We start from the raw sequence: 18709 nt of genomic DNA, 5'->3' as shown, positions 1-18709 counted from the left end.
GAGGTTTCTGTAAGATTAAGGGCAGTTTCTGTCTACAAAATATTATCACAGAACACAGATGCTTGGTTTTGCAGTTCTCAAAACTGTAATTTGTTTCTGTAGAGATCAAATGCCTCTTCTACACAGCAAAAATGTTATAAAATGAACAGAGTTGTGGAAAAGACCTTAATCTCATTGTTCTACAAACCTATGTACACAGAATCAACCCCTTAAGTGCTAAGTTTCAAAAAGTTCAATGAATAGAAAAAGACTGCTTGGAGTAGAATAGATCTGCACAAGAAGAAACTTAAGTGTGAGGAGGGAGCAGCAAGCAGTAAAAATGAAAGTGAAACTTTCTGAGCAGAACACTCCACAAGACTTTGGATCTTTTGCATGCATAACCCAAGGTTTATCACATTATTACTTCCCTGGAGGAGAAAACCTATAATGGCAGCAGGCCGTAAAAGAGACCCAGTTTGGGAATATTTGAGTGAAGTTCCTCTACCTATTGGTAAGGCAGGCATGCGTGCAAAATGCAAACACTGCAACAAAGAAATGCAAGGCCTGGTGGCCCGAATGAGGCAACATCATGAGAAGTGCTATGATGAAGATGACAACAGAAACATGTTTGAACAGGCAGGATCTTCAGGTTGGTAAACATTTTTATTTAATCATATACTTAAAGAGTGCCTTGAATTGTCATGTTTGAGCAAAATTATATTTCTTATTATTACTGCACGTTACTGTCATTTTGATACAGTTATGAAGAAAACTAAATATTTTGGGGGAGTGCTGCCTGGCAATGAATACAATAAGCAGAATTATATAAATAATAAAATAACAGCATTGATTTTTTTGTTGTTGTTTAGGGGAATTCATCATCAACACTAAGGATTCTGGAAACTATCCACCTTCAAGATCACCATCCTCCTGTTCTACAGTTTCAGATCTATCCAGGATAGTGTTTCAGTTGCACCATATACATCATCATCAGACACCCGCAGTATATCACCTAAAAGAAAGGAAAAAACCTTCCCTCCTGGAACCGCCATAGATAAGTTTTTGATAAAAACCAGCAGATTAGAAAAAGAGTTAATTGACGAAAAAAATGCCCAGTTTGTTTATGCAGCAAACTTCTTTCCATCTGACTGAGAACCCACACTTTATTAATATGGTTCAATCACTGGGACCAGGATACAGTCCACCCAGCAGAGCAGATGTTGCAGGGAAACTGTTGGATAAAGTGTATGATAAAGAAATGGAGCAATGTGCAACAGCTCTGGAGGGTAAAATTGTTAACCTAAGTCTTGATGAGTGGGGTAATGTCCACAATGATCCAGTTGTATGTGCTTGATTAACAACAGAAGAAGGGAAAGTCTTCCTTGCACAAACAGTTGATATGTCAGGAAATGCACACACAGCAGAATACTTACAAGAAGTGGCAGCAAAAGCTATAATAACATGCAAACAAAAATTCAAATGTCTAGTACGCAGTTTGGTCACAGACAATGCTTCAAATATATCCAAGATGAGAAGAAATTTAGAAGAGCAGGAAGGGTTAATACAAAGCTAATAACATATGGTTGCAGTGTTCATTTGCTGCACCTCCTAGCCAAAGTGTTCCAAAAATAAAGACCAAGGTTGTTGATATTGCTAAATACCAACGTAACAATCATTTTGCTGCAGCAGCTCTGAAAAGAATGGGTGGAACCAAGCTAACACTCCCACAAGATGTTAGATGGAACTCTGTGGTGGACTGTTTTGAGCAGTATATCGAGAACTGGTCTACTCTGATGACAATTTGTGAACAAAATTGAGATAAAATAGATGGCACTGTCACGGCCAAAATCCTTAACACTGGGCTTAAGAGAAATGTTAACATATGCTGAGCATCCTGAAACCCGTATCTGAAGCTTTAAACAAAATACGGAAAAATAGCTGTTTTATTGCTGATGCTGTTGAAATTTGGAAGGAACTGAGTGAGCACTTAAAAACAGAACTACACATTGACAGAATTAAATTACAAGCATTAAAAAAACAAATGGGACAAGCACTGTCTCCAGCTCATTTTCTGGCAAATATTGTCAATACCCGGTACCAGGGTCAAAACTTATGTGCTGAGGAAGAGGAGTTAGCTATGACATGGGTATCCAGCAATCATCCATTTGTAATGCCAACTTTAATAAACTTCAGAGCTAAGAGGGAATCATTCAATAAATATATTTTTGCTGAAGATGTTTTAAAGAAAGTCACACCTGTGAACTGGTGGAAGTCACTTAAGCACTTGAATTTAGAGACTATTCAAATAATGATTTCACTTTTAACAGCAGTAGCTTCTTCTGCAGGTGTAGAAAGAATATTCTCTTCCTTTGGACTCATTCATTCTAAATTGAGAAACCGTTTGGGACCTGACAAAGCAGGAAAGCTTGGTTTTTTTCCCAGATTATGAACAAAGAAGATGAAGATGACGAGTGAGCTAAAGAGGACAGTATTTAAGTTTTTCATGTGTAGGCTGGGCTAACAGTTTTTTTAAAATATATATATATATTGTTTAACCACATCAGTTATCAAACATGGATGTTTAAGCAAACATATGCTATAATGTTTTAGTTGAATAAAACGATTTAAATTATTATTATTAAGGTAATTATTTTTCTCCTTCCAATAAAGTACAGCAGAGAAGTTGTCCAAATATGAATGATTAATCTATTAAACTGGAGATAATTCACCTCACAATGATTTCATAATCACCTATCTATAATGTGTTTCTAATAGTATTAAAAATCAGTATTTTTATATAACTGTAAAACTAATATGAACAGTTGTTATTCTAAAAATGAAATCTTCATCTAATTGTGAATATTAAGTTTATATCAGCAAAAATGAGTCTTTATGTAGTAAACTATGATTTAAATCAAGTCTTACTGACTAGTGATTTAAATCGTGATTTAAGTCAATTTGATTTAAATCAAATCTACCCTGATTGCAAAATGATTCCTGGAAAGTATTATCAAGAGAAATCTAAAACTAGAATTCTAAAGTTCTCCTAGCTCACCCTCTTGTGTCCTCCGAGAAAATGCTGGCATTCATTTGAATTCTTAGAAAGTCCAATTTAAACTGATAATCATACACCATACATTTCTTACACAGCAACACAATATTTTGTAGGTAGCCCTTGACACACCCTTTTTTATAGCAGGGGCTTAAGCATCAAAAATCTAGGGCAGATATAATTGGTAGGGTGTGTGAGGGCACACCTGCAGCTAACCAAGCAGTGACACTACCTAGAATCATTACAGGTAGGTAAATTCTTGCTTTTCAGTCCTGAGGAGATACCATATAGAGTCTTTTCCTCAGCTTTCTTGTCCACCTCTGTATATAAGATTACTGAGAAGCAGGGCCTGTAGAATACATGTATGGAATGGTCCCGATGGAACCCACCCTAAAAAGAGTTCATTATCTAGCATCTTGATAAAGAAGTCTGGTGAGCTAAAGCCTTGTCCATAAGAGAATAGCAGAATTAGCCAAAAGCCAAAATGAGAAGTTACACTAGCTCACACTATGTCCTGCTAAAGTTTGAGATTATTATTTCCAAATTCATTTTCCTGGGCTTCTAATGAGAGACTGCTACCTATTACTTACAGACTAAATGTCACTAATCACCACAACAGTAAATTTTAATTTAGTCATATAAATAATTAGAGGGCAGTCATATATCCCTGTCCCCACTTACCACACTACACCTCCTTCCCCCTTATTACATTAAAGTGACTTGGAGGGGACTTGCAGAAAACAGCATGTATGGGTGTGTGCAGATCTCTCCCCTCACCCTTTCCCCCTTAGCATTAAGGAGTGTTTTACAACAGTGTAGCCTAAGCAGAGTGATACCAGTCAAAGCTCAGTGATTCAATAGACTTCGACTGGATTCTCTCCACATAGGAACACATTATAGATGTGCTAAGCAGGAACGACAACCACGCCAGCCTCTGACCCTTGTTTTTTGTTTTGATGTTGTACTCTTATTTTTGACATTGAAAGGAATGGTGTCTGCAAGTCCTTCAAAACCTATGGCTAGGCAACACCAGGGCTCAGAGGCAGAATAGCTTCTGATCAGGAACAATCAAAAGTAGAAATAAAACATGTCATTGACTCCCTGCCCACTAGCCCCTGCCATTACTCACTTGTTTGGAGTTGACAGGAGTCATGCTTTTCATTGCTGCCATCATAGATTGCTTCTATGTGCCTGTACCAACGAACCACATGGAAGTGCGGGTCCCCAGGTGGGCTCAGAAGCTGTCTGAAAACTTCCACATCTGCCTGGGAAAATGTGAACCCCTGGATATAACTACGGGTGCTGAGGTACTCATTCAGAGCCTTCCACCTGGCTTCCTCTTCACTAATGCTCAGAATACAACTGTAGTCAGAAGCTGCAAAGACAGAGGCAGATGACAAGAAGTCAGATCTCCTTGCTCTAAAGCAGCCTACAGCAAAGAATCCCTCAGTCTAGAACCATAAGAGTTCTACGGAGTGGCAGCAGCTAGGCCATGAGGCACAAAACATCAGAGTAGTCAAAACAACACCAGTTTTTTAAAAAGCAACAAACACAACGAAAAACAAAGATTTTTTTTCTTGTTAAATAAACCTAAGTCACATGTGGTGGGTAAATTGTCTCCAGGCGACTAGCAAGGAAATTTTCCAGGTTACAAATGACTAGATATGCATATGTATGGGCAGGTGAGCTAGTCAAAGCTGTTGTATATTAGCCTTATTTACAAGGCTGGAGCATAAAGGAACATCATGGTCATTGAAATTAATTTGCCAGGCACATTTTCTCTTTCAACATTATGAGAAATCCTGGAGTTAATTCTTAAACAAAGACAGATCATTACACTGCAGTTAGGGATTGAAAACTGAATGTTACCAGGAAGTGGGCAACACTTTTAATCTTTGACATCCCACATCTCCTGGGAAGATACTGGGATGTCAACAAATGGGAAGGGAGGAGAGACAACTGCCAAAGACTGTGGGAGAAACCCAAGCCCCAACAACACTGCAAGTGCCTCAGGAGCTCAACTCAGAGCCAGGAAGTGTCTGGGCAGGCTGAGAAGACAATAATGGGTATGAGATGTGCTCATGGCCTTCTGCCACGCCACTATACTCAAGAGTCCTGCTATTAGCTCCTGGGGCTTGCCTAGTATGCTTGGGCAGAAAAGCAAGGCTGCAAGCCAAGCTTGGTAGCCTGACCATATAATAATGCAGACTCACCAGAAGTGCCAAGATGCTCACCCCACACTGAGATGCTCTTCCTTGGGCCGAGTTTGCAAACGGGTAGATGGGTGGGGTGTTGTCCCTTCACAACATGAAACTAGATGCTCCATTTGGGAGAGCAGAAGGAGGAGGTTCAGATAAATTCAGGAATTTAAAAATCACTTTCTTTAATCTCTTAAGGAAGGATTGTATTGTTTCTTGCCTGATCAAAATCTTGCTGTGACTTCAAGAGCATTTTTATACCTCAGATGACCAGTTTTACCTTCCACTTCATCCAAATTGTCTAAAAGCATAGTGGTGGTGGTAAAATTACTATGTTCTGTATACCAGCATGTAGACATACATTTTTTAAAAAGTTCTACCCTGAATGCTGGAAATCTGGCTCCACTTTCCACACAATCTTTAATTAGAGCCAAGCCTTATCAAATCTACTCAGAAGAAGTTCCATTTTACTTAATTGACCTAGTCCTAAGAATAGTTTCTTAGGAGTAAGTCCAATTAAGTAAAATGGAATAAATTTCAGACTGAGTTGACCTACTCAGAATCTTTGCTATGCAAATTTCTAATCTATTCAATGTGAGGTAAAGTTGAAATTAGTTTGGGATCATTAGTGAGAGAGTCAGCAGACAGTATTAGAAATAGTTCTCTTCTTACCAGTTACACAGATACTTCTTGGACTGGCCACCATCTCAACAGAGCTCAAAATAGCTTCAGAGCTTTGTCTCAAACTACTTATTAGCCTATTTATGAAAGCAAAAGCACATAAAGCAAAGTTCAACATATTTACACAAACTGATGGCCTAGTGCAAAAGGGTAACTAATCAAATATGGTGAATTAGCAAAGTTTTTTAAAAATAAAAAAGCAATTTTGTTTTTACATTGCTCTTGTCAAATCCCAAAAAAGAGAAGTAAAAGTTCATTCTAATCTTTTCATTTGTCTCTCTATTGAAGGTGGGTGCCAACGTCATAGTCACCTAGGGCACTAAAAACTCTTGAGCTGGCCTTCACAGCAAGCAACAATGTGCTGGTGTTTGCCTTGTGTACTAGGAAATGCGTGTCCTTTGCCCATATTGAGACTCAGAGCTGAACTATGAGAAACTACTTTTTTGAGAGTCAGGTCTGGTTCCCCCCAGTACAATGTTAATACCATCAGCTGCATATCATGCAGGTAGTCATACAGCTTCCCAAGGAGCAAACAGCTCCCCCAGGGCTGCTTCAGGGTGAGAAAGTTATATAGGAGGAATCCCCTTCTTCCCACATGCTGTTGTCTCTGTACTAATCAAGGCTCACACACTTAGGAACTGAGTTCCCAGCAGTATGATGTTTGGTTGGATTTAGGTGTACTGGGCTGGGGGAACTCAGGCATTACACTTAAAAAAAAAAACATTTGTGTATTTTAGTCCTCAAAACAGACTGACAGAGTAGCTGCAGCCAAACCCTGATCTATATGAAGACATATCATGCTAGTTAAAGGAGGCTGCATTAACTGTATATGCTGAAGATAAGGGGATAAGGAATGTAAACATAAGTAATTCAAATTCTTGAAAGAAAGCTAGTACAAACATAGTGACAGAGTACACAAATGAAAACGCAGCAGTATAATCTGATGTAGTTATCACAATGAGAGGTATTTATCACAATTTTTAAAATGTAGTCGTGAGTGAAGTCCAAAACTATGCAGCAAATGTGTCCTGTCAAATGAAGGCATCTGCTGTCTAAAAAAATTAAGTTAACATAGTGCACAACAGTGCATTTCTGCCTTTCCAAACTAAACTCTCAACAGAAGTCTTTCAATAGCGAATCCCAAAAACAAAACCATGTAATATCTTTTACTGAGAACAACCAAAAGATAGCATGCAAAGGAGACAACATTAAGACAGCATGCAAGCAAAAGAGATGTTTCAAGACCATGATTTAAGGTCTCCCCCCTCCCCCCACAATTTGGCAAGTTCTACAGACTTAGGACGTGTTTGTTTTCAGGCAGCTTTGGCCTTCACTGAGTCCAATGAGAGTCTCCATTATAAATATGTACAAACCAGTGGTTAATCATGGTAGGCCCTGGAGGCCACTGAATACTCAAGATGATGTTAGAATATTATTAGCAAGAGAACCTCTGCTTAATGCTGTCTTTTTTTTCTTTTTGTTTGTAGAGCCTCTAGATCAAATCGGTATTGAGGTTTCAGGCTTAATTTGAAGGCCACAGAAACTAGAAATTAAATCCCAGAAAGAAGGGAAGCTCTTGACATAGTAAAGAAAGTGCATAGGCAACACCAAAGTGAAAGGGATGGGTGGGGAGAGAACAGTGGCTTGTGGCCATTGAACATTCTACACATTGTGGCATCTCTTCAAGAAATCCCAACATGAGATCATCTACCCTGGAGTAATTAGTGGATTCTTCAAATCAAGATTTAGGAGCTATCAGATGATGCAGCAGGGTGTAGAAGAGGATTTTGTTGGTTGCTAGATGACCCACAGACCATATGTCAACTAATGTTCATCTCACCAAAGCCATCTCGGAGAAACCTGCTTATCTTAACCTCCTGATCAGTCTATTTAAATAACTGAAGTTTGTAAGCAATATTTGTAGCTTATATATTAGTTTTGTTTAGGCATCACTGGCCAAGTATTTAGCTACTGACATTTTTAATTCTGATGAGTATTTTAAGAAAACACAACACTCCTGAATAAAAGCTATATATCTGCATCACCATTCAGCGCCATACCTCTTTAGTCATCAAGTGCAAATTAAATGTTGCAAGGGTGGAAAGGAGTGCACATGGAGAGGGTGGGAGCCTAGTGCAATTATCTAAAATCTTTCAATACCTATGACTCACCAGTTAACCATAAACAACAACATAGGGCCCACAGTTAATTTTACCATGTCGGTATGCTTCCTCTCTCTAAGATGATATAACAGCCATACTAAAAAGGGAGCTTCAGGTGCTGCAGCTTCTCTCTTTGCTGCATGATGAACGGCATGTTCCAAAATCTTTACTGCAACTCAGTTAAAGGTAAAGAGGCTCCTCCTTCATAAATGGTCACTCACTCTCAATATACCTTTCAATATCCATAAGGACAGAAGGAAGAATGGTCATGGAAGCTACAGTCTAATCCACTTTAGGGCTAAGCCAACACTTGAAGATTAGTGGCCTCATGAGAGGTGCTGAAGTATTTTACAAAGTGGGGAAAAAATAAAGCATCATTCCCCTTCTGTACTTGCTAGAAGGTGAACCTGTGCCTAGCTACCTAAATATTAGTATTCAGTTTATGTTTATATCCTGCCTTTCTTCTGTGCAACTCAAGTCATTGTTCCCAAGAGGTCTCCTACCCAAGCACTGGCCAAGATGGGGCGGGGGGGTGGAACATCACTGGAACATGACAGATGCACTTTGATCGGGCTCCTGAGCTTTCCCCCTGTATTGTCAAAGTATAGACAATCTTATTGCCTCATAGACAATCTTATCTTCGATGAGACAGCAAAGCAGAAATAAAAAGACCGGTTGCAGATTTTTTCAAAACAGATGGCTTGGGAGAGGTTAGTAGGCCTACAACCCGATCAGTACTGAACATGGCGGCCTATAATAATACCCCACCCTGCCCTGACAGAGATGATGAGGACACTCCGATAAGCAAGAGGGACCTTAACCTCCTAAGAGCAGACATTCATTGATATTTTAATGAGTCACTTGATACTTTCCTTAAGCCCATCCAGTCCAAAGTCCAAGAACTGTCAGATGAGCTTTCTGTAACCACAAAAATGGAGCAATCGGCTGAAGCAGCCTTAGTGCTTCAAGACGACGTTAAATCTCTTAAGAGAACAAATACCCTATTAGAAAATAGAATATAAATCCTGGAAAATTGTTTTAGAGCTTCAAACATTAAATTTCGGGGTCTGGAAGAAGGCGAGGAAGGGTCCACTGACTTGACCGCTTTCATGTCAAAATGGCTTAAAACTGCATTGAAGGTGGAAGAGGGGAGCATGCTAGCGATCGCTAAAGCACAAAGGCTGGGAACAGTGGCAACGGCGAGAAGAGGGAGGCCCAGAGACATACTTGTTCACTCCGTCTTTCCCCAAACAAGAGATCTAATCTTAAAAGAGGCGAGAATGAACGGGGCCCTGTTATACAAAGGGAAAAAAATCTTGGCGCTTCTGGATCTTCCTCCAGAGGTATTAGACGAACGTAGAAAATTAAGACCCTTTGTCTCCAAGCTACATGCAGGTTTAGCTGGAGTCCTGCGTTGGACATTTTGGTTTATAAAAATGGCTGCCTGCATAATGCATCAGACATCGACTCGGGCAGGGCCCTGCTTAAAGTCTTGTCGTTAGAACTAACACTTACTGAAGAGGAAGAGTTATTAAAAGCCATTCCACAAGCAGAAGACTCCTCAACACAAGAATGAGACTAAACTAGAAGTACCATTGCTAATAATCTTTGTAAAACTTTAAAACTTTTTTCTTATTTCTAACCATTGCTATAACTCAAAAACTTTTGGCGGGCTTTCTTGATTCAAAATAGTCCACAGTTTGTTTTAGAACGCTCATTGATATCCAGACTCAACTAGAGGGAGGGGGCATAGTACAACTTTTTAGAAGAAAAACTTATAATTAGCGTAAATGACGACTGGAAATCTTTTTGTATTTAATAGCCTATTAATTTGGAGTGTATGGGCATGTGTGATGGTGTGACTGATATGGATTTGAAAATGTTTGATAGAATGAATTGGGATAGCTAGTAGGTATGATTGAAGATTAGGTAGAAAATGATTGTATAAAAATGATACGTAATATTAAATAGCTATAAGTAATTTTATTTTTTGAGTGAAGTGAGAGTAATGAATTAGGTGGAGTATGTCTGATAAGGGAAAAGAGAGTGCACGTGAATGCATGTGAAGGATAGAATGATGAAGGGAAATGTAGCATGATTGAATGGTATGTATGAGTTGTGACAAGGGGAAGTATTGATCTTATAAATGAAATGATATGCCTACACTTTTAGATAGATTTTTATATAATGGAATAAATTAATCAACTTTATATGTAAATACATTAATTTCAATTAATGAAATAGAGTGTTAAATTTAATCAATAGAGGGGAAACCAAATGTTAAAAAGATGTCTTAAAAGTGTTATTATATATAAGGTAGTATATACCTCTTTCTAAATATTTGCAGTTGTTATGGCAGGGTTTAAAGATTTATTGGGGTCACAAAATATGAAAAATATGAAAATTTGGAGCACATATGCATCGTAGGTGATTATTGTTATAAACAATGAAATGAGTTGTAACATCTAAGATACACATATTAAAAGCACAAATCCCTTTCTAGTCATGTAGCATTGCAACAGTTATTAGGAAGTATTAAACACAGGCACAACCAATGCTCTTAAACTACACTGCTGTTTTGCAATTTAATCTAAATATAATCTTCGTGGCACTTCAATTTTTCCCTCCTCCTGACAGCAAGCTTCTGAAGCACACTCACAAGCAGCACTACCACACAGTAGCCTTCACAATCAGAGGACATACATCTCTGCTTCATGTAAGGTCACAGCACACTGGAAGATTTCAGTTACAAAAAGAGTGGTGTGAGCTCTAATCAGATACTTCACCTAGCATGTTATTAGTCCAGAATATATTGTTTTTACAGAGCAACAAACCACTTCCACTCTTTATGAAATGGAACTTTGAGATTTGTTTGGCAAACGAAGGAACTGACGCATCTACTAATTTGTTGTTGTTGTTTATCCTCTGAAATCTCAAACTGGAAAGATCCAGTCAGTACAAAACAACTGTATCTAAGTTTTGCCTTTGGGTTTAGTTTATTTATTTTTTAAGCTCTTCTATCCTGAAAGAGGGCACCAATACTAATAAATATTTCAGGCCAGCCAGAATACTAGACAAGTCCAAGAAAATGTACACAAAACATATGGTTACCTGAAAGAGTGTGGAAATCTCTTGCTAATTACTGGAACCCTCCCCAAGGAAATAAGTCACAAAACTTATCTACTTTAGTTTTCTTAAATGCTAATCATTTAGATACACAGTAGAAGTGTAAGTTAAAGACCCTGTACATTGATATAATTTGTGTGTGGTTATGCAAAATGTGTAACTAGAAAAACATGCCTGCAATTTCTGTATCAATTTTTTAAAAGCTGAGTTGCTTATGTCTGAGATCATCTATGGAGAAACTTTTGCAAACAACTTACCATTGGAAATATGGCAGATATATGCAACAGGGGAGCCCAGTTATGGAAGGTCTGCTGATGGAGGTTTACTTGGCATCCTCCTTATAGGAGTTTTGGTGGCAAATTAAAAACTTATTCCAGAGAGCTTTTATTTAAGTCAGAGATGAGGCTCTTTTAACACCTGGCTGGTAGTTTTATTAATTTTGTGTTTTATTGTGAGTCACTCAAAGAACTTCACTGCGGAGCAGTTTACAAATATAATCAATTAAATACATAATGTGTGGGCATGTCACAATTTTTCATCCCAGTCTGCCCTACAGGGCTGTTGAACAGCTAAGAATGGTAGAATTTCATGCTTACCATCCTGAGCTCCTCAAAGCAAGGGAGGAAGGGAAATGTATATGACACAACTTGAGATCCCCAGTGACACCTGCTAGAGGTGACCCAAAGCACCAGGTTTGCAGCTCTCAATTCATCATCTGGCTTTGACATACATGCTCTGGAATGCAAACCGACAGCCATTTCCTTTTTAAAATTAATGGTTCTAACCAAGCACCTCTTAACAACATGTTTAAAGGGGAATGCCAATAATTAGGCTTAAGAACATTAACTGTATGTTCACTTTGATTATTTGACAGACAGTGCCAGAAGCAAAGCAGCAACAAGTATTTTAACAAAATGTACTTATTCTATTTAGTTAGTATATTCATATCCCTGCCCTTCCTCCAATGAAGGCTGGTGTACATGATTATCCTCTCATTTTATCCTTACAACAACTCTGTTAGGTCCAATGGACTGAGAGAAACAATAACAGGGCCAAGGTAACCCTGCAAACTTCCATGGCAGAGTGGGGATGTGAACTCAGACTTTTCAGTCCAAGTCTGATACTTTAAACACTACACCACAGTGACCCTCCAGTAAAAACATTAAATAGGCCCTGAACATTTTTCAGATTCCTAAGCATCAGCATGGAATACTTATAGCCCAGCATTACATATATTTACTCAGAAGCAAGTCGTATTGAACTTATCGGATACATTTACACATGAACTTCAGATTTCCAAGTGACTGGATTTGAGCTCTGGTTATAAACCCTGAAGTCATTGTAGATAGCAGTCAACAGACACTTCATTACTCATGAGTAACAAGGTAACTTTTGAATACTGTAAACAGAGAAAAGGATCCCGGGATAGGTGAGATATGAAGCATGAGATGGATCCCATAGGTGCAACCTGTGTGCAAAGGATATCGCAAACTCTGCAGCTCTCTCCTGATGACTGACAGTTGCCTATATTGGGCAAAGTGAATCTCCAAGAACTAAAACTTGTGGCCACCTACCTTACTGGAAGTGCACCCAAGAACCAAATTTCTGTAATAATATATATTTCTGTATATATTCTGTAAGAATATATATAATAATTATATAATATATGTAATAATATATATTTCTGTATAATCTGTATTTTTTACTAATTTTCCTTAAACAACATTTCAACATAATACGGAAACAACTACATGAGAACAAGAGGTGGCACTTCTAGCCTCAGTATAAATAAGAGTTCAGTATAAAGGTGGAAGGTTGCATGGTTTTTAAAGAGTTGTTATTCTTCCTTTTTATCTTTATTTCTCTAAAGTGTTTACAAATCTAACATTAACAATAGCAAAAAGCAGCATTCATGACTTTACTCCTCTCCAGAACTCCCAGTTTGGTGGCAACCACCATCCATCGGAGCCATCCGAAAATAACTCCCAAACCCTGTTGTTCCTGTGTCCAGGGAATGAGGTTTCCTCTCACCCACTCACAGATTATGCATAGTCCCAACAACACAATTCCTTAGAGGTGTCAGCAAACAGCTGTAAATAAGAAGGTGACAGATCTTCTCCCCCTAGCTCTCCTATATCAGTTGCATATCTTTCTTTCTGAGAACCCAGAGAAATATACCTCCCAGGTCCGTTGGTAAACAGTTTCAGGAATAAAGTCATGGCACAGGTTGGTGACCTGATGGCTGCCCTTATTTTAAAATATGACCACATTTTTTTGTAATGAAAATGTCCATCAATCGTATAAATGTAAACAAGCAGGGAGCAGTTAAGAAATGATCATGACCTCACTTCCACAAACCTAATTGCTACTTTTAAAAAAATAATCATTTGGCCCAATGCTTTTGCATACTTCTGTCAGCTGTTAGTTTTTAACACGGTACTTTGACTTACTTTCACATGAACCAAACTAACCTCCCTGCAAACCCAAAAACATAGTAAACACACTGAGAACTTTTCTTGGCATCTCTTTTGGAAGTAAACATTCCCATTCAGTAGAAGCCCAGGTTACAACTGGCATCTGATGACGTGAGCAAGACTTGACTACAACATAACACCACATGCTTTGAAACAATAATGAGCTAATCTTGATAAAGCTCTGCTGTGACACCCACCATAATAATTTAACAACAATTAATAACAATTATTTAATAACAATAATTTAACAATAGTGTGGTCTCCATCCAAACCTTACAATCTTAATACAAGCAAATACTGACAGTTATTAGACACAGCGAGCAATTTAGGGATACCTCAAAAGGTGGCTTCAGCGCAAACCCACCTACTAGATTAATATTTACCATATCGTCACACAGCTCTCATTCTGTATCTTGCTTGGTAATACGGACAAAGTACTTGCTTAAGCATACACCAAGACAGTCACACAGTTAGCTGAGTGACTTTCAACTCAGTTGATACAATATTTTATAACCACTCCTTTAACTATTACAATCAATCATCAAATGCAATCAAATTTGGCATTCTTGGTTGCTCCATCTGAGAAAGGATATCAAGAGCAACATCAGCTCAGAAGTAATTCACACTGTGATCAACCGGCTTGCTTCTACATAAACAAACATGGGGTTGAATCCTACAAATTGCATGGTATTGCCTTTTCCTAAGAGGAAAGTTAAAGTGGAGATGGAGGTATTCAGATAAAGAGAAGGAAATGGTAGACATTTTAAAGGAAATATTAATGGTATGGAGGCAGTGGTATCTTGGTGTCACACAACACTGAGAATTCAAAGGATGTGAGCAACTGGATAGCTTTTAAAAAGGATAGCTTTTACAACCAGGAAAGGTCAAAGTATTAATAGCTGTAATAATTGTGGAGACTTCAGAGACAATATACCTGACAATCAGATGGTTCTGAGGGAGAACAACCATTGTCCTCACACACCCTCAACCCCTAGTGGACATTTCAGGCACAATCTGTCTGGTGTGGAAACAGAAACAGGATACTAGACTATAATGGTATGCTTGGCCAGAACAAGTGATTAAAATGTGGAATCTGCTGTCAGAGGATGTAGTGATGGCCACAGGAATAAACAGCTTTCAAAGGGAATTAGATAGATTCATGGAAGATATATCTATCAATGGCTACTAGCCATGGGGAGTGAGGGGACCCATCAGGAGAAGGTCTCAGCCTCTATGATCTGTTGTTGACCCTCCAGAGGAACTGGTTGCCCACTGTGTGAGACAGGATGCTGGACTAGATGGACCACTGGTCCGATCCAGCAGGGCTTTTCTTATGCTCTAAGTACTACCCACCCCAAGTAGATGATCAGACCATTTGCAAATGATTGAAAAATAACGTAATCAAAGTGAGACCATGGCTCTTTGGTAGGGTTACCATATTTTGAAAAGCAACTGACTACTTCAAACAAGTGATCACTATGACAAATTTCATTTTAAATAACCCTACTATTTAAAGTGTAATATCTGCTGCTAATTAGAAATATTCCTAACCTTCTAACCCAATAAGTAAAAAAGGTAAAGGTAGTCCCCTGTGCAAGCACCAGTCGTTTTCGACTCTGGGGTGACCGTTGCTTTCACAACGTTTTCACGGCAGACTTTTTACAGGGTGGTTTGCCATTGCCTTCCCCAGTCATCTACACTTTCCCCCTGGCAAGCTGGATACTCATTTTACCGACCTCAGAAGGATGGAAGGCTGAGTCAACCTGGAGCTGGCTACCTGAACCAGCTTCCGCTGGGATCAAACTCAGGTCGTGAGCGGAAGGCTCCGACTGCAGTACTGCAGCTTTACCACTCTGCACCACGGGACCTGTAACCCAATAAGAGGATCCTCTAAAAAGAAAGCACCTGGTAACCCTACCCTTTGGAGATCTAAAGACAGGTCTCCCAACTTTATCATGCTCCACTCTGGGGCCCTTCGGAAAAGACAGGTACCAAAACAGTAGGGCTATCTCAGATCTATGAGGAGACCCGAGTCACAGTTCCATCTCCGCAACAGATGTAGCCCCTGGGTGACTATGCGCTTACAGGCTGCATTAAAGTCCCCTGACTGTGACTGGTCGGGCGTCCTGACTCTCCAGCGCCTAAGAAGGTTGCGGGAATGCAGACATCTCATTGTACTGTTTGTGAGACAATCACTCATTAGGGCATCGCGCTATCACTCCCGACCCTACGGAAGACCGGATTGGGGGGGGGGGGGGACTACAACATCCCTGCCCCCACGCCAAGCCCCAGTCCATTTCCAGGGGCCCTCGCTGCCTAGAGCCTAGAAGCCAGAACCGAAACTCACCAGCTGCTGCCATGCCGCTTTTTCCTTTCCTCCGCCTCTCAACAAGTGCCAATCTATCACACAGACTGATGCAACCAACAGCATGTCCGGAAGACCCGCCCCGCCTCAGCCACTTCCGACAGGCGCGGGGTATCTAGGCAACAAGACGAATCGTCACCAGCAACCCAAGCGACTACGTTATCAGGGAGAGGCCTGTTGGTAAATTATTCTCTGCGCAGGCCCCATTGAGTGGTTATAGTTCCAGACAGTCCAGATATGAATAAGCTTGTAGTAGCTTTCCCTTGGTCTGCAAGAAGATCCAGTCAGTCCTAAGGGAAATCAACCCAGACTGTTCCCTGGATGGTCAGATGCTGAAGATGAAGATGAAGATGAAATACTTTGGCCACCAAATGAGAAGGGAGTAGGGTTGCCAAGTCCAATTCAAGAAATATCTGGGGACTTTGGGGGTGGAGCCAGGAACAAGGGTGTGACAAGCATAACTGAACTCCAAGGGAGTTCTGGCCATCACATTTTTAAACACCCTTTTTAGATGTCTTCCTTCCATAGGAAATAATGAAGGATAGGGGCACCTTCTTTTGGGGCTCATAGAATTGGACTCTCTGGTCCAATCGTTTTGAAACTTGAGGGGGGGTACTTTGGGGAGAGGTACTAGATACTGCACTGAAAATTTGGTGCCTCTACCTCAAAAAACAGCTTCCCCAGAGCCCCCGAAGCCTCCAGATCAATTCCCTATTACACCCTATGAGAATCAATCTCCACATAGGGAATAATGTACTCAGCAGACATTTCCCTCCCCCCTCCCCATTTCAGGCGACTCTGAAGCGATGGATTGGCGTCTCTACTCACGAGTTGCTGCCAACTTCTTCCAAGTAACACAGACACACCATCCCAAGAGGAAGCCTTTCAGTCGGAGACTGAAGTCTCCAAAGGCACATGGTCCTCTGGGGGTAGGGCTTCCCCCCCACCAGCCAGCTGACTGGGGGTGGGAAGGAGTCTGGGAAAGCGGAAGAACCCCCACTGGGACCTGGGGATTGGCAAGCCTAGAAGGGAGCACTCTCTAGAGAAGATCCTGATGCTGGGAAAGACAAAAAGCAAAAGAAGAAGGGGACAGCAAAAGATGAGATGGCTAGACAGCGTTACTGATGTAACAAACACAAATTTGAACAGACTTCAGAGGATGGTGGAAGACAGGAGGGCCTGGCGTGACTTTGTCCATGGGGTCACAAAGAGTCTGTGTGACTGAACAACAACAAGCTTTCCGTTACAGTCTGTCCGCATAGTAAATACTGATGGATGCATTAACTTTCCACCTTTAATAACTGCAAACAGATTAATTGTAAAATTAAGTGTTAAGTATTTAAAAGGGATAAATGAAGTTTCCTTTTACCGAGTTAGATCATTGGTCTGTCTATCAAGATCAGTATTTGTCTTTCACGCACCCATTCCAGAACCTGGTGCACAATGGTATCTTGCAGAATCTTGCAGAATCTTCAGTTCATTTGGCATTGTTCTACAGTTGCATAAGTGCAAAATAATAAAGTTACTAAGGGAATACCGACCACCACTTCTAACCATCGGAACAGAACAGCATGCTGAACTATATCAAAGGCTGCTAAGAGAACAAACAAAATCAATGTTGAAGCATGGGCTTTGTCTAGATCAGGGGTGGCCAAACACTTAATGTAAGAGCCACATCAGATGTTTGAGAGCTGCAAGACATAAACATCATGTTTGAGGGAAGGAAGGAAGGAAACCAAATAGATGGGGCAGAGATGGAAAGAAAGTAACTTTTAAGTGCATTCTCCAAGCTGCTGGCTGGCTTGGCTTGGAGAAGTGATTTAAAGGGAGAAATGCTTTCCCCAAGCTAGCCAATGTGTGTGAAAGTGCCATATGTGACTCCCAAGCTGCAGTTTGGCCACCCCTGGTGTGGACCAAACAGTCTAATCAAGCATATGCAATTTCCTGCAACCAAATCCTGAAGCTTTTTCATCTTATTCCACTAAAAAAAAATGTAGCTGATTTTAGTCAATTTGTTTCACAGCAGAAAATGAAGTATGACTAAATCATTTTGTTATAGAGTTGTAGTGCTGTAGTAGCTTTGCAGTATCAACAGTTGTTACCTTGTTGACCCTGTTGAATGAAGCCACAGTGTATGTAGGTTTTAGACATGACAATCCAACTTATTTCTAAACCCTTGGTAACACTGTAGGTCTGATCCTCTCTGCAAAGGATCAGTTTGCATGACAGTGTTGATAATTTAAAAACTGAGCCAACCAATAGGAACATTTATTTCTGTTGTTCATAGTCCGCCTTTCTTACTGAGAAGCGAGGTGAATTGCATAACATTAGTCAGTATGACAGGATGAGACATTTAACAATCAGTAGCAATAGGACTGGGATAGCCAAAATCTGAAACAAGCTATAAGTATTAAACATGACCTTTTAACTAACTATGCAAGAAATAGTATTACAGAAATAAAATGAAACGAGACCAAGATAAAAACATGCAGCAGCAGAAAACGTATTAGTAACATAGTCCATAGTCCTGTTCTGTCTACTAAAATGTGTTCCTGAATTGTTATAATGCAGCCCTATTGCTTTAAGAAAAATCTATCCTAAACAGTTGTTTTGCATAATTTGCAGAAAGTCAAAAACATAGGCGCCTTCCTGACCTGCTCAGGTAGGCCATT

General features: G+C 39.8%; 1 protein-coding gene across 3 annotated transcripts in view; it reads right to left on the bottom strand.

Moving 5' to 3' along the window:
- The window catches only part of CARS1 (cysteinyl-tRNA synthetase 1), a 56470-nt gene extending 40322 nt beyond the window's left edge, over window positions 1-16148 (bottom strand). Inside the window, exons 1-2 of one of the 3 annotated variants that reach the window (XM_060262057.1) lie at window positions 16020-16148; window positions 4161-4406 (exon numbers count right to left, since the gene is read on the bottom strand). In XM_060262057.1, the coding sequence (XP_060118040.1) occupies window positions 4161-4406; window positions 16020-16032 (259 nt within the window). In that variant the 5' untranslated portion in view covers window positions 16033-16148. The remainder of the gene's footprint in view (window positions 1-4160; window positions 4407-16019) is intronic. The other 2 variants (XM_060262058.1, XM_060262059.1) reach the window with 2 other exon arrangements.
- Window positions 16149-18709: the final 2561 nt, after the last annotated feature.

The sequence above is a fragment of the Heteronotia binoei genome, chromosome 21 (assembly GCF_032191835.1).
Source record: "Heteronotia binoei isolate CCM8104 ecotype False Entrance Well chromosome 21, APGP_CSIRO_Hbin_v1, whole genome shotgun sequence".
NCBI classification, from domain to species: Eukaryota; Metazoa; Chordata; class Lepidosauria; order Squamata; family Gekkonidae; genus Heteronotia; species Heteronotia binoei.
This window is presented reverse-complemented; position numbering and strand designations above follow the sequence as displayed.